Source organism: Stenella coeruleoalba, assembly GCF_951394435.1.
Source record: "Stenella coeruleoalba genome assembly, chromosome: 6".
NCBI classification, from domain to species: domain Eukaryota; kingdom Metazoa; phylum Chordata; class Mammalia; order Artiodactyla; family Delphinidae; genus Stenella; species Stenella coeruleoalba.
The window spans coordinates 77,713,918-77,728,976 of NC_137151.1; the positions used below are offsets into that span (position 1 = coordinate 77,713,918).

The window sequence follows — 15,059 nt, forward strand, 5'->3', positions numbered from 1 at the left end:
CCTTTCTGCCCCACCCGGCCAACGACCGGAAAAATCCTCTACAGCTGTGCCTTTCCCTTTAAGAAGAACAGGGTCACAGGGAAATTGCACGCCTAAACCCGCCCTCCGGGGGGGGGGGGGAATTGGTCCCGTCACCACAGCAACGGGAGCAGAAGGGGGCGGGCTTTGTTGTCCAGCTTCCTGTCCGCGGCGTGAGCCAGCCGCTATGGAACGGCGGCGCGGGCTTTGTGGGTATTGCGTGTTCTTCGGCTCCGGGTTGAAGCCGGAGCCGGAGCCGGAGCCGGAGCCGGATTCCGCGCAAACGGCCACGTCAACCTAAACCTACACCGCCCTCCCCACCCCACTGCGCCCGCAGATCCTGAGACGAGTCCTCCCAAGCAGCGTCCTCCACGCCTTTCCCACAATGCCCCGCGCCAGGCCCCGCCCCGCCTCGCCTAGGAGACGGCCGCGCGAGGAGCCGAGCCGAACCGGCCGCTCGTCGCTGCCGGTGGCGGCTGGCTGCTCCTACCGCGTCTCGGGCCCTGCGGGCTAGCGGTCAGAAGTGCGTGCTTCCTTACCGCACGCACAGCTTGTGTTTGGCCTAGTGGGGTCCGCCGCCAGGGATTGAGGATGGGGAAGTAGCTGCAGGAGACGACCTCGCAGCACCGAGGTGGGCATGGGCGGTGGAACGGGGCTTTGCTGGAGCTGGCGGCGGCCTGGGCCCTCCGGGAAGGGAGGGGCTAAATGCCTGTGCACCGGAATCTCCCCTCCTTTTCGCTCTCGAGGCTGGTTTATTGTGTTCTCGCTTCCAGTCTTCTTCCTTTCTACCTACACCGCCATTCCTCCACCCAGCAATTCCCCACTTTTTGCTCCAATTTCTCACTTTACCCTCAGTTATCCAGGTTCCTTTCTCCCTAATCCAACCTGAGATTTCACACACCAGCAACACTTGACAGTCAATTTCACCCAGTGTCTCTATCTTTCCCCTCTCCCCGCAACCCATCCTGGAGTGGTGGCAGCGAGGAGTTAGTGTTGCATTTACCTGCAGCTTCCACCTGTCCCCGCAGCTCGGCGCACAGCCTCAGGCACGCCCACGCTGTCTGAGAATCACCGCTAGGCAGGGAACAAACATCGCTTGTCTAAAAGTGGTGTTTGAGAATATATTCTCTATTCTAAACGGTTTTTTTTAGTCTGGATGTTTATTAATCTCCATCACTCTGTTTTACAAAGGGTTTTCTGGTGGCGTGAAAAGGATTAGAAATGAACCAAAACCATTCACAGGTAAGGAAAAAAAAATTTAAATAGGCATTTAAGATTAAATGAAGAAAGGAGGAACTGAGGATGCTAGGAAGGTTAGATTTTTCGAAGCATTATGACATGTTTGGAACTATTGATAAAGTATACAAGTTTACATGTGATCTGATTTTATTTTTACCCTACACAGGTGAACATGTCTAAATAACTGATTCCTTTTCTCCTTTTGTTTCTTTTCTATTTTTATTAATGCCAAATGTAAACTTTGCAGTAAAATTACTGTTAACTTGCAGTTATTAGTCTTCTAGTTTATAAAATAGTAACTACTTAGGTATAACGTAAGCACCTTCTGAGAAAATTCAGGGGAAGAAACGTCCGACTATGTAAGTTGTTACAGCAATATAAATTCACTGCTATTCTTGGACGGTTTATATGAAAAATACAGACCCTTTAGAAGGATCTGTTGCTTCTTTCTAGTACCCCCAAAGGGTATTTCCTACAAGTGAAATTTGATTGAAATGAAAACTGAATAGCCTTAAAGGGGTGAAGAAATAACCAAAAAGGAAGCACATCAAAAGAGGCAAGCTTAAGCTGGGTAGAAGATGGAAGGAAATAGCTTTCCCCCCGTTCTCCCCTCTTGTGGTCTGGTGCTGATAGAGCAAGTTGCTGCACTTGTTTGTTTGTAAAGAGTTCTAGGTAGCTGCCACCTCACTAGCTACCTTTTACCTTTATCTGCTACCTTGAGTGATCTCACGAATCTGGCTACCTAGATAACGGAAGCAGTGAAGGGGGCCCCCAAAGAACAGAGCCTGATTTGTCATTTACTGGAGATTTTATTGCTGGCCATGTTATTTAGTAAATAGTGTTAATGATGTGTTTGGTTTTTTATTAATGTATTTCAACTACCTGATTTTCTCTCTTTAGATTAACATTTTGGGAAAAAATTCATGATACCTGTTTCACCTTTGGAGTAATGTGGACAGAAGTTCTCAGATTTGCATATTACATCAACCGGAACCAGTGGCATTATCTTAATGTTCACTTGAGTCAGAACTTGGACAAGAAAAACAATGGGAGTCTGGTTAAATAAAGATGACTATCTCAGAGACTTGAAAAGGGTCATGCTCTGTTTTCTAATAGTGTATATGGCCATTTTAGTGGGTACAGATCAGGATTTTTACAGTTTACTTGGTGTATCCAAAACTGCAAGCAGTAGGGAAATAAGACAGGCTTTCAAGAAATTGGCATTGAAGCTACATCCTGATAAAAACCCGGTAGGTAAAAATTTCTTTTTAAACATATCTAATTAATGTGTTTTAGTAAGTTTTGGTATGTATTTAAATTATTTAAAAAATTATTTTAAATAAGTGCTCAAAATGCTTAAGAACAATCACGTCAAAAATCATAATTCAACTTCTGTACTAAAAACAGAAGAAGCAAAATGTTCTAAGTTCAGAATAGTGTAAAGGAATGTCAGTACCAAAAATACAGTTCTCTCTTAATTTGAAAACTAATTTCCAACAGTTATATTACAGATGTTAATTACAAAGCAGTAGATTTCCTAGTAAAGTAGCTTAAAATCAAGTATTTTAGAACAGTAACAAAAATTTCCTTAAAACTTAGAGGGTATGTCTTGCTAAAAATGGCAGTAATAGCTAATAATAGTATGCTTCAACTTTAACTATTTTCTCCCATGTGCAAGTCTAAGAACAGAGTCAGAAAGTATTATAAATTAAAACTTGGGAGCAGCCAAATCCAGTTAATTCCAATCATAAATATTTGATTATGTATCCTATGATGTAATCCTTCAAAACTGTATTAGTTTTCATTCTTAAGGTATTTTTATAATTTATCTCATTCATTTTTTTCTTAATGAGATTTGATACTTATCAAGGAGAAAGATTTAATTATATCTAGATAGAATTTTTTTACTGTTAATTTCAGTAACTGCAGGGTTTTTTTTTGTTTTTTTTTTTTTACTATTTTTATTTATTTTTTATGTTTTATTTTTGGCCTCACCATGGATTCAGTCCCTGACCAGGGATTGAACCCCGGCCACTGCAGTGAAAGCCTAGAATCCTAACCACTAGGCCACCAGGGAAGTCCCTAGATAGAATTTTAAATAGGATTATTTTATTTTGATTACATAAAGCTGAGGAATAGAATCAGTATTTCTCTAAAACTCTTGTTAATTGGTAATCTTTTCTTGAGATCTACATTGTATTGTGTTTAGGGTTTTCATTTTTTCAGATTTTTCTTTAAAATTTCAGAATGTTATTTCTTTTAAGTTTCTACATGAAAGATGGTAGACCACTTACAACGAAGTATTATTTAGATGAAAACATTCTTCAAAAAACAATTCTATGAAACAGTAACAAATGAAACGTATTAATCCACTTTTGAGTTGTTACTCTGATATTAGTCCTTATGTCATTATCTGATAGATTGGAGTACATAACTTTTTTTTAAAGTACTGAGTTTTGCCTCAAATAGAAAAATAACCTACAAATTTCTTTGTGGTTGTTTTAAGGGTAACACATAATATTTACAATATTAAGTGTTTCCAAGGGTTCATTAGTCAGTTTTTTCTGTTGCATCTCTTAGAAGTAGTAACTTATATTTGATGACCACCTCTATCAACCTTTTGAAGCATCAATTCCCATTTCTATTACTTTCATTTTTGTTTTTTTTTTTTTACGAGGGCCTCTCACTGTTGTGGCCTCTCCCGCTGCGGAGCGCAGGCTCAGCGGCCATGGCTCACGGGCCCAGCCGCTCCGCGGCATGTGGGATCTTCCCAGACCAGGGCACGAACCCATGTCCCCTGCATCGGCAAGCGGACTCTCAACAGCTGCGCCACCAGGGAAGCCCCTACTTTCGTATTTTTTAAGATTGGAGTTCTTTAGAAATACTTTTTGACTTTTTTATTTCAAAGCATGAGCACCCATTTCATATTGTACTACTCCTCCTTATCTTGGTATCTGTTCACACAGAAATCTCAGGATTAAGTTAAATCGATTGTGTATCTGAAACAAATATTATATCTAATATTTTTTAATAGAATAATCCAGACGCACATAGTGATTTTTTGAAAATAAACAGAGCATATGAAGTACTCAAAGATGAAGATCTGCGGAAAAAGTATGACAAATATGGAGAAAAGGGACTTGCAGATAATCAAGGAGGCCAGTATGAAAGCTGGAATTATTATCGTTATGATTTTGGTAAGATGATATGATATTCCTTATGAAATTATTGTTTATTCGAGTAAATTTAGAAAATTTTGTTTCACCACTTAGCTAATGTATAAACTATTACATAGTTAACATGTGTCCCCTTGACCTTTTTTTTAATTTATTTTATTTTATTTTTGGCTGCGTTGGGTCTTTGTTGCTGCACGTGGGCTTTTCTCTGGTTGCGGCGAGTGGGGGCTACTCTTCGTTGTGGTGTGCAAACTCCTCATTGTGGTGGCTTCTCTTGTTGGGAGCACGGGCTCTAGGCGCGCGGGCTTCAGTAGTTGTGGCACACAGGCTCAGTAGTTGTGGCTCGCAGGCTCTAGACCGCAGGCTCAGTAGTTGCGGCGCACGGGCTTAGTTGTTCTGCGGCATGTAGGATCTTCCCGGGCCAGGGCTCGAACCCATGTCTCCTGCATGGGCAGGCAGATTTTTAACCACTGAGCCACCAGGGAAGCCCCCCATTGACCTTCTTTTTAATATAACATGAGAGTGGAATTCAAAAGGAAAGTCAAGTAGTATGTAGATATCTGTATAAATATGAAGGTGTTTTGGTCATAATCTTGCTAAATACTTTTAAAATAAGGATTGTTATTTAATTTTTAAAAATATTTGTATTAGAAGTTAAATATTGAAGGCTTTCAGTATTTTTAGAGCATCATATTTTCCAAGGAAGACTAAAGTTTCCTTTAATAGTGGTCACTTCAGTAGAAATGCCATTCTTCTTAATTAGTAATGATTAATAATGGTTGAAGGTATTGACAGGAATGAGAAATGAGACAAGAGCAGAGAGAGTAAACAAGTTAAAGAGATTGAGGGAGGGGGAAAGTAAATACAGGTGTCAAGCAAAGAGGGAGCATTCCGGTACCCAGTAGTCGCTCTTGATTGTTTTAAGGGTAACACATAATATTTACAATCTCTCTTAATTAGCCTCAAATGCAGTCAGAGAACTGAAGTATGCTTTTATCTTAGGCTAAATAAAATATTTGCACTTTATATCTGAAGTATTTGTTTCTCAAGACTGACTTTTCAAAATAGTATTTTCAGGTATAATCACTATAGCTTAATAGTCTATAACAGGTGTCAGCAATCTATATTTCACAGACTAAGTCCAGCCTGCCACCTGCTTTTGTAAATAAAGTTTTATTTATACAGTTTTGTTCATTTATCTACATATTATTTTTCACACTTCAGGGGCAGAGTTGAATAGCTGTGACAGAAACCATATGTCCCACAAAATCTAAAATATTTACTAACCCCTGGTATATATCCATCACTAATATTTAGATAATTTATGTAGTAATGAGAAACTTTCTCACATTGGTGTTAATTATTATTATAAATAAAATTTATATTTACTTAAGTTTGCTTCTACCTCTTCAAGTATTCTAATTATATAAGACTTTTAGTAATACAAAATATTTTTAAACGATAACACATTAAAAAAAAACATGCAGTCTGAAAGTGAGTGAGGTCTGTAATCTAGTTAACAGTAATGTACTAGTGCCAATTTCCTGGTTTGGATATTGTACTAAAATTACATAGTATGTCACCATTAGGGGAAGCTGGATGAAAGATAAGTAGGACTCTGAACTGTTTTTACAATTTCCTGCAAGTCTGTAATTATTTCAAAATAAAAACTTTTTTTAAAAAACGTATAACAGAAATTTTCTGTGGAGATGACATTGTGTGAATATTGGGAATCCCCACCCCCTGCCACACACAGACACACACACCCCATGACAGTCCATATCAGGAAACTGATGTCTTTTGATACTCTTTAAATGTATCACCAATGGTATTATTACTCTTTGCTTTTCTCTTAGTGTGTTGCATATTCTTCCACTTGGAGATTTAGTATAGCAATATGATTTTTGATGATTGAAACAAAAATAAGTAACATCTTTCATGTGGTAATTTATTTTTATGCTGAAGTTTTAACTATAATTTTATGTACTTTTCAAAATAGGTATTTATGACGATGATCCTGAAATCATAACATTGGATAGAAGAGAATTCGGTAAGTTTGTGGGTATATGATTTTCCAAAGCTAGTTCAAGACCAGTCTCCTAACTAAAATGCTCAAGGACAAATGTATTTAGAATTTAGAAATTTTTTAAATTTTAGCAAGGTAGTATGGTATATACTGTATTTTAAATAATGTTCTATAACCATAGTTGAGGTTTTCACGTAGTTTCTTTTATTGTCATCATCACCTTTTCTTTCCATTATGTCAGTGAACTTTTATGACATTCTGTGTATTAGCAACAATAATTATTCCTCTCATTTGGCAGTTGAAATGAAACCTTAGAAGAGCTAGCAACATCCTCAACATTCTGTACGTGTGTGTTTGTATATAATTGACACATTTGAAATAATGAACCAATATTTATTCTTCTTTCTATATTTTTTCACATTATTAAAAAGTGTTTATATTTAAGAGTAGTTATGTAAAAAAACTTCATACAAAATTGTGTATGCAGTATAATACAAATCATACAAAAGGTATACACATATATGCATAGAGGATAAAAGCTGGATGAGAACAAAATAAAAATATTAGCACTGATAAAAAAGTTCTTAGCAGAATGTGGGGCAGTATACTATTTTTTAAAAAATAGCAGTGAAATGCATAAGTGTATATACTAAATAAAAGAAGTAAAAATAACACATAGCCCCCATATCAGTTCAGGATAGGTTTGTATGCCAGGTGAGCTTCCTGCAAACTTGCAGAAATACTTCTGGTTTTAGAACTTTTATATTTCAGGGTTTTGAATAAGTATGTGGTTATTTTTCGAAGCAGATTTAATTTGATCTGTGATTTGTGTGAAAATGGATATAGAAATATACTTCTGTACTTTGCATTGCATTGTAGAAAACCTAAAAGATTCTTACATTTTCAAATTTGTACACTTGTAATAAAATATTCTTTTCTACTTCAAACCAATATATTTTACCTCAAATCATATTTCAATTTTATTTTGCTATGTTACAGTCTCATTTAATTTAGAAAACTAAAATAGCATACTAGATGCAAAATAGATTTATATAATTTCTCATGTTATCATCATAAACAATGTGTTGCAGTCACTTGTTTCTGTACAGTTCCTTCTAAGCAAGAATTGCATCGGATTCTTACTTTGTATATCATGTTGGCGAGTTCAGGCCTACAAGGTAGCTGTTCAGTACATTATTTTGTTAAAAGTCTTGTAGTGAACACTTGAACAAGCTCTAAGGAAAATGAGTGTGTCTTCTCTACAGAGGAAATGGGGGATAATTTGATTCATCTGTATTGTTGGTAGACAGAACCGACACCCATGTCACAAGCTTGCAGAATCATAACTTTTTGGACTGTAGTTATATGAACCTGTTGATTTTTCTTTGGTTATTGTCTCTCATCTGCTAGTCAATCAGTAAGTATTTTGTGGTCCTGTGGGGCAGAAAACTTTGGAATTAGAGATAGAATTAGAGAAACTGAACAAAACCTGCAAGCTGACTAATCCATGAATCCACCCAGAATGAAAGACTTGACTGATGGTTGTATTGCACATGGGTTCAGACTTTTTCAAATTTGTCATTATAGAGAAAAGGTTAAGAACTGCTAATAATTCATATGGAACTCCAAATAGTAGTTAAGAATTAATTAACAGTCACAAAACCTTAGAGAAAGTTTTTCAGAAATAATTAACTGACATTGATAGGTTCGGTGCAAAGTTGCCACTATTCAGTCAGAACTCTAATACTACCCTGTGTATTACTAGGCTAAGACAAGCTGATCCTTAAGTTTTAGCTGAAGAAGCCTAGGGAGGACGATAAATAAGGATAGATAGTTGTATCAACTTGTGCCTATGTAAATATCACATTAGCATACTTGCTTGTGGGTCTCTTTCCATTACCAGTAGTTTCTATTGGTTTGGGTCACTTAATCTGGTCTTTTGTGTAACTAATTATATAAACAATTATGGAGTTACTTTTAAGTTATGTATGTTCTCTTTCTCCAGAGAGAAGTTATATTTTCTTCTGACTAGGGTCACTAACAATCTCAGATCAGCTTTATCCAAACAGAGACTGAAATTATTCAAAAGCTGAGCTTTGTACTTGTACAGGATTGGTCTCCTTCCAGTTCATCTTTATTTACAGGACCCTTCTCTACGTGTGCCCTGAACTCCATCTTTGTCCCTCTAGTCTCATAAATCTATTGAAAGCTCTGCTCAGTTTCTTGCCTATCAACTACCTCCTGGCAAACAGTGCCCCCCTGATTTCTACCTCTTCCCATTCCTGGGCCCTGTAATTCTTCTCTGCATTGGTAACTCTCTGATGCTTTCAACAGAAGTCTTTTGTATTTTGTCCAGTTCTGAAGTTGTAGTGGAAGAGTTAATCCAAATTACATAGTTCACTTTTATCAGGAGTGGAACTCTGAAGTGTTCAACTATAGTACAGAAGAAAAAATGTGACTAATAAACTTCACTTTGAAGTTCTTATCCTTCCCATTAAACATGATGCATATTATCTTTTTATATGTCACAGAAAAGTATTACGCAGTTATTAAAACAAGTTCTAAATAGTATCTGCAAAAGCAAAGAACTTCTTGCACTTAACAGTAGTCATTTTGAGTGGTACCCACACAATACATTCTCCTTTTGAAGACAAGCTCAAGAAATTAAAGAGGAACTCAAAGCATTTCTGCCTTTTTTTTTTTACATTTTTCTAGGCTAACAGAAGCTATTAGCTATAATCACATAAATATTAACAGACATTAGCTATAGTTGTATAGTTTAGAAGCTGAAAATCACATTTTGAAATATACTTGTTCTATTCTGAGTTACTGGGTTATGCAAAAACATCCCATTGAGCTTTGATAATACAGTATTAAAAATATTTTTAATAATAGTGGGAACTGGGCAAACAAGTTAGAAGTAGTCTACGAAAACAAAGTACCAAGATGGGAGACATTTTTTTTCCCACTTTAAATAAGGTTTTGTGTCAAATTAAATGCCATTATTTTTTTCCCTTCCAGTTTTATTGAGATATAACTGACATACAGCACTGTATAAGTTTAAGGTGTACAGCATGATTTGACATATATTTCACCATCGTGAAATGGTGATCAAAATAAGTTTAGTAAATATTCATTATCTTATACAGATACAAAATTAAAGAAATAGGAAAAAATGTTTTCTTGTAATGGAACTCTCAGGATTTGCTCTTAACAACTTTATATATGATATACAGCATTGTTGATTATATTTATGATGTAGTACATTCCATTCCTAGTACTTATTTGTCTCGTAACTAGAAGTTTGTACCTTTTGACCACCTTCATCCAACTCTCCTTCCCCCCGACCCCCGCCTCAGGTAACCATAAACCTGATCTCTTTTTCTGTGAGTTTTGTTTCTGAAGTGTAATGACATACAACACTGTGTTAGTTCCTGTTACACAACATAGTGACTTGGTGTTTCTGTACATTTCAAAGTGATCACTACAGTAAGTCTGATTATGATATGTCACCATACAAAGATATCACATAGTCGTTGACTACTCCACACACTGTACGTAGCAGTCTCTGCGTGTGTGCTTATTAAATAATTTTAACAGCCCTGCATTTTTACTCCCTCCTCCGCCACATTTACTGACTTTGATGTCATATTTTATATATTTTTGTTTTATATATTCCTTATTTATTGAGTATATATTTTACTACTTGTCTTTTAACCTTTCTACTAGCTTTATACATGGCTGATTTACTACCTTTATTGTATATTTGACTTTAACAATGAGATTTTTTTTCTTCCATAATTTTCATTTTTCTAGTTGTGGCCTTTTCTTTTTCACTTAGGTAAGTCCCTGTAACATTTCTTGTGAAGCTGGTTTCATGGTGACGACCCTTTAGCTTTTGCTTCTCTGTAAAACTTTTGATCTGTCTTTCAAATCTTTCTTTTTTTTTTGTGGTACGCGGGCCTCTCACTGTTGTGGCCTCTCCCGTTGCAGAGCACAGGCTCTGGATGCGCAGGCTCAGTGGCCATGGCTCACAGACCCAGTTGCTCCACGGCATGTGGGATCTTCCCGGACCGGGGCACAAACCTGTGTCCCCTGCATCGGCAGGCAGACTCTCAACCACTGCGCCACCAGGGAAGCCCTGTCCTTCAAATCTTAATGAAAGCCTTGCTGGGTAGAGTCTTCTTGGTTATAGGTTTTTCCCTTTCATCACTTTAAATATATTGTTAAGATGTTCAAAGAATTTGGGAGAAGATTTAATGAACAGAGTGAGAAGTTAGAAGTTTTTGAACAAAGAGTTAGAAAATATAAAGAACAACCAAACAGATGAAGAATACGATAACTGAAATGAAAAATACACTAGAAGGAATCAACAGTAGATTAGATGATGCAGAGGAATGGATCAGCAAGCTGGAAGACAGTAGTGGAAATCACTGAAGCTGAACAGGAAAATGAAAAAAGAATAGAAAGAAATGAGGACAGTTTAAGAGACCTCTGGGACAACGTCATGTGTACTAACATTTGCATCATAGAGGTACCAGAGGAAAGGGGCCGAGAACATATAAGATTTTACCTAAATTCATACCAGTTGATCTAAGTCAGCATGGCAATTATTTTGACAACCTAGATAGAGTGGTCTATTTGTCAGACTTTCTAACCTTTGCCAAAGAACAGCTGATAAAATCCTAATGTATACACTCTGCTTGTAATGTATGGTTTAACTGTTTTTCACATAGATCTGTGTGTCTTGTAACTGAAATGTAGGTGTACATTATTGTGCATGTTACTAATCTGAATCAGTTACACATATTTAGAATAGTGTGCATGTTTTGATGTCTTGGTATAATTTATTATAACTTATGAAAATATTTTCTTTAAAAATTACTGATAAATGATTTTCATATGGAATTACATGGAGACTCTAACTTAAAGCAAATTTTCTTAACTTTTTTATCTTGACTGTTAGAGCACATCCTTACAATGATAAAGTTTTTAAATGAATAAATTTTGTTTATATCAGGTCCTCTTATAGATTAGATTATAACGTATAATGTATTGTTGGGTAGATATTATGTAGTGTTCAGATCTATTAGCAAATATGTATTCATGTTTTGAATTGTTAAAAACTTTGATCCAGTATTTCAAATAACACAGTTTTCCAAGGAAAATGTCTTATTAAGAGCAAAGATTAGATTTAATCCCCAAAGTCCTTACTATGTCGTGTAGGTCTCTTCATTCTTTCAGAATCTGGAGTAGCTGTCAGAATTGATTGACTGTGTGCTTAACCAGTGCTGCAGATAGTAGAAGAGCTTAAATGTCAGTCTCTCACACTGTTTCTCTTCATTTCTCTCAACCACACAGACTGTCATCAGGTTTGGCTCTTGCTTTCTTTTGTTGCTTCCTTTCTTTTTACAGCTTCTTGGTGACATTGATCATGCAGTTCAAGGTTGCTTCTTATTCAAGTAGGGCTTGGAAGAGTCAAAAAAAAAGAAAGGTTAGTTTGACAGTTGAAATAGTACGTTTTCTTCTTATAGAAAAAATTATACAGAAAATGATAAAGGCAGTGTGAGAAATATATGACTTTTTTTCATTCTGATCTCAAGGAAAATTTTTAACTAAAATAGGTACAAACCTGTAGTACATTGGTTGTTTTGGTTGTTCTAAGTTGTTTTGGTTTTATGTACTTTCAGATGCTGCTGTTAATTCTGGAGAACTGTGGTTTGTGAACTTTTACTCCCCAGGGTGTTCACACTGCCATGATTTAGCTCCCACAGTACGTATTTTTTACATCCTGATTTAAAGTTTTACTATTCACAACTGATCTGTTATTTGAGTGTTTTTTAAAATTTGAGTGTTTTTTCTATTAGTAGTGACTATAACAGAAATGACTATAATATTTTTTCACGTGTATATGGTTTTATTTCCTGAGCATAATCTCCTTTAAGAAAGTACAGCTTGGGGACTTCCCTGGTGGTGTGGTGGTTAAGAGTCCGCCTGCCAATGCAGGGGACACAGGTTCAAGCCCTGGCCCGGGAAGATCCCACATGCCACGGAAAAACTAAACCCACGGAACAACTAAACGTGTATGCCACAACTACTGAGCCTATGCTCTAGAGCACAGGAGCCACAACTACTGAAGCCCGCGCGCCTAGAGTCCGTGCTCCGCAACAAGAGAGGCCACTGCGATGAGAAGCCTGCGCACCACAACAAAGTGTAGCCCCCTCTCTCCGCAGCTAGAGAAAGCCTGCGCGCAGCAACAAAGACCCAGTGCAGCCAAAAAGAAATAATTAATTAATTTTAAAAAAGAGGAAAGTACAGCTTGAAGAATGTTCAGGGAAAGATAAATGATCTTATCAGAAGAAACTTTTTTTTTCCCTCATAGTGGAGAGACTTTGCTAAAGAAGTAGATGGATTGCTTCGAATTGGAGCTGTTAACTGTGGCGATGATAGAATGCTTTGCCGAATGAAAGGAGTGAACAGTTATCCCAGCCTCTTCATTTTTAGGTCTGGAATGGTAAGAGATAAAATTGGCATTTTTCTTTTAATTGGTAGAACATTATAACAAGGGGGAATACTAGAGAAAACACTGTGAATTTGTAGAATCTTTTGATTTTTAAGTCTTATTTTAGATGCCATCTAACTATAGTCATAGTAAACATTTTTTATTATACTGTGAATACTTTTAGATGCCATTAGTTTGTCTTTGTTCTGTTTCAAAATTAAATGTTTGCCAATTTCAGTTTCCATCTTAAAGAACATAATGTTAACCAGTATGCATGTTGTACTTTATAATTTACAAAGCATTTTACAGGTGTTTTCTCTCATTGAATGTAAAGTTCTGACTTCCCTTCCTCTCCCCAGTGTTGTGATAAAAGTGAAACTAAAAACATTATAAATAGTATTATTCGAATGTCTGACATGGAATGTGTGCAATCAGGATTCTTAGCATGTCAGTTAGAAATACACTGTACCATTGGGACAGAGCTTACTTATTCAGAATAATGGAGAATCAAGGTATTTGGTATGAGTTTTAAAAAGAAAAAGTAAAAGACATTTCTCTTTTTATAAATAAAAATATAGGCTGCAGTGAAATACCATGGTGACAGATCAAAGGAAAGTTTAGTGAATTTCGCCATGCAGCATGTTAGAAGCACAGTGACAGAATTATGGACAGGTAACTTTGTTTTCATAATTTGCTTGATTTTCAAGGATACTTTGTATTGGTATTTTAAGTTTTTCAGTGGCAATGTTCTGGTCATGATACTGAAATTTTTAAATATCTTTTCCATGCTTCTTAGAAGGGAATTGTATCATTTGTTCTGAGCCCTACTAAATAGTAGGCATTTAATAAATTAACTATATTTAGACATAAACTAAAACAATTTTGATGTAGGACACGGGTATGAAGTGGGGCTAGGTGAAAAGACAACTTTGAAAGTGCAACTAAATATTTAGTAAACCAAGTGTTTTATCGCTTTCATAAGTATACTACATCGGGCAGTAAATTCATGCTTGTATTCAGTTTAATTTTGAAATTTAAAAACTTCTAATCTTAGGTTTTGAATTCATCAAGTGACTTTAGGTGGGTTATTTAATTATCTGTACTACCCATGAAATTATAGTATTTACTTCTAAAGGGATGCTCTTATCATTCATTGAATACAGTTATGTCTCTGAAACTATGTTAAATACTAGGGCTGTAGTAATAAACTATGTAATCCCTGCCTTCCAGGTCCCCATTAGTAAACCATTAAAATGCAGTGTAGTAACCATTATGAGAGGTAAGCTTAGGGAAGCATGAAGGATATGAAAGAACTCAGGTGGGGAAAGGAGGAAGGGTTAGGAAATTCTTCTTGAACGAGGTCAGATATAACCTGTCTTGAAAGTGAAGAGGAAGCCTTAAAAGGTCACTGTATTTGGGAAACTGGCAGTATTTCATGAATCTAACAAAAAGATGGGTAATGGGTAGAGTGGCTTGGGGAAGAATATGGCTGGCTGAATGGGTAGACAAAGCTCAGATCACAAGGGGCCTTACTTGCCATTTTGTTTCTTAATGAAATAATGAATTTAGATTTTATGTAATTAAAAATATAAATAGTTGAAGGAATTTGATATGCTCAAGAGGATTTTTAGGAATCCTGAAAACTACTCAGAATGGATTGGAAATGGGTGACATTAGAAGGGAAAGCCCATTTAGAAAACAGTTTCCATTATGGAGTAGTAAATGATCAGAAATGTTCTTTATTTTCTCTTAAGGAAATTTTGTTAACTCCATACAAACTGCGTTTGCTGCTGGTATTGGCTGGCTGATCACTTTTTGTTCCAAAGGAAGAGGTAATATTTGTTATTTTGTTATGATGAAGAGACCATGACATTTGATTTTTAGGTGACAATCTTTTTTTATCCCTGGGTTTATTGAGATATAATTGACATAGAACATTCTGTAACTTTAAGGTGTACAGTTTGTTGATTTGCAACACTTACATGTTGCAAAATGATGACCACCACCATGACATTAGCTAACACCTCCATCCTGTCCCCTATTTACCATTTCTTTCTTGGGGCGAGAACATTTGAGATCTACTCTTTCAGCAGCTTTC

General features: G+C 36.3%; 1 protein-coding gene across 2 annotated transcripts in view; it reads left to right on the forward strand.

The window, feature by feature from the left end:
- The first annotated feature begins 267 nt into the window (after positions 1–267).
- Positions 268–15,059, forward strand: part of DNAJC10 (DnaJ heat shock protein family (Hsp40) member C10) — a 62,169-nt gene continuing 47,377 nt past the window's right edge. Inside the window, exons 1-9 of one of the 2 annotated variants that reach the window (XM_079925274.1) lie at positions 268–649; positions 1,210–1,260; positions 2,158–2,507; positions 4,292–4,454; positions 6,433–6,483; positions 12,150–12,232; positions 12,842–12,973; positions 13,540–13,633; positions 14,716–14,793. In XM_079925274.1, coding sequence (XP_079781400.1) covers positions 2,304–2,507; positions 4,292–4,454; positions 6,433–6,483; positions 12,150–12,232; positions 12,842–12,973; positions 13,540–13,633; positions 14,716–14,793 — 805 coding nt within the window. In that variant the 5' untranslated portion in view covers positions 268–649; positions 1,210–1,260; positions 2,158–2,303. The remainder of the gene's footprint in view (positions 650–1,209; positions 1,261–2,157; positions 2,508–4,291; positions 4,455–6,432; positions 6,484–12,149; positions 12,233–12,841; positions 12,974–13,539; positions 13,634–14,715; positions 14,794–15,059) is intronic. The other variant, XM_079925273.1, reaches the window with a different exon arrangement.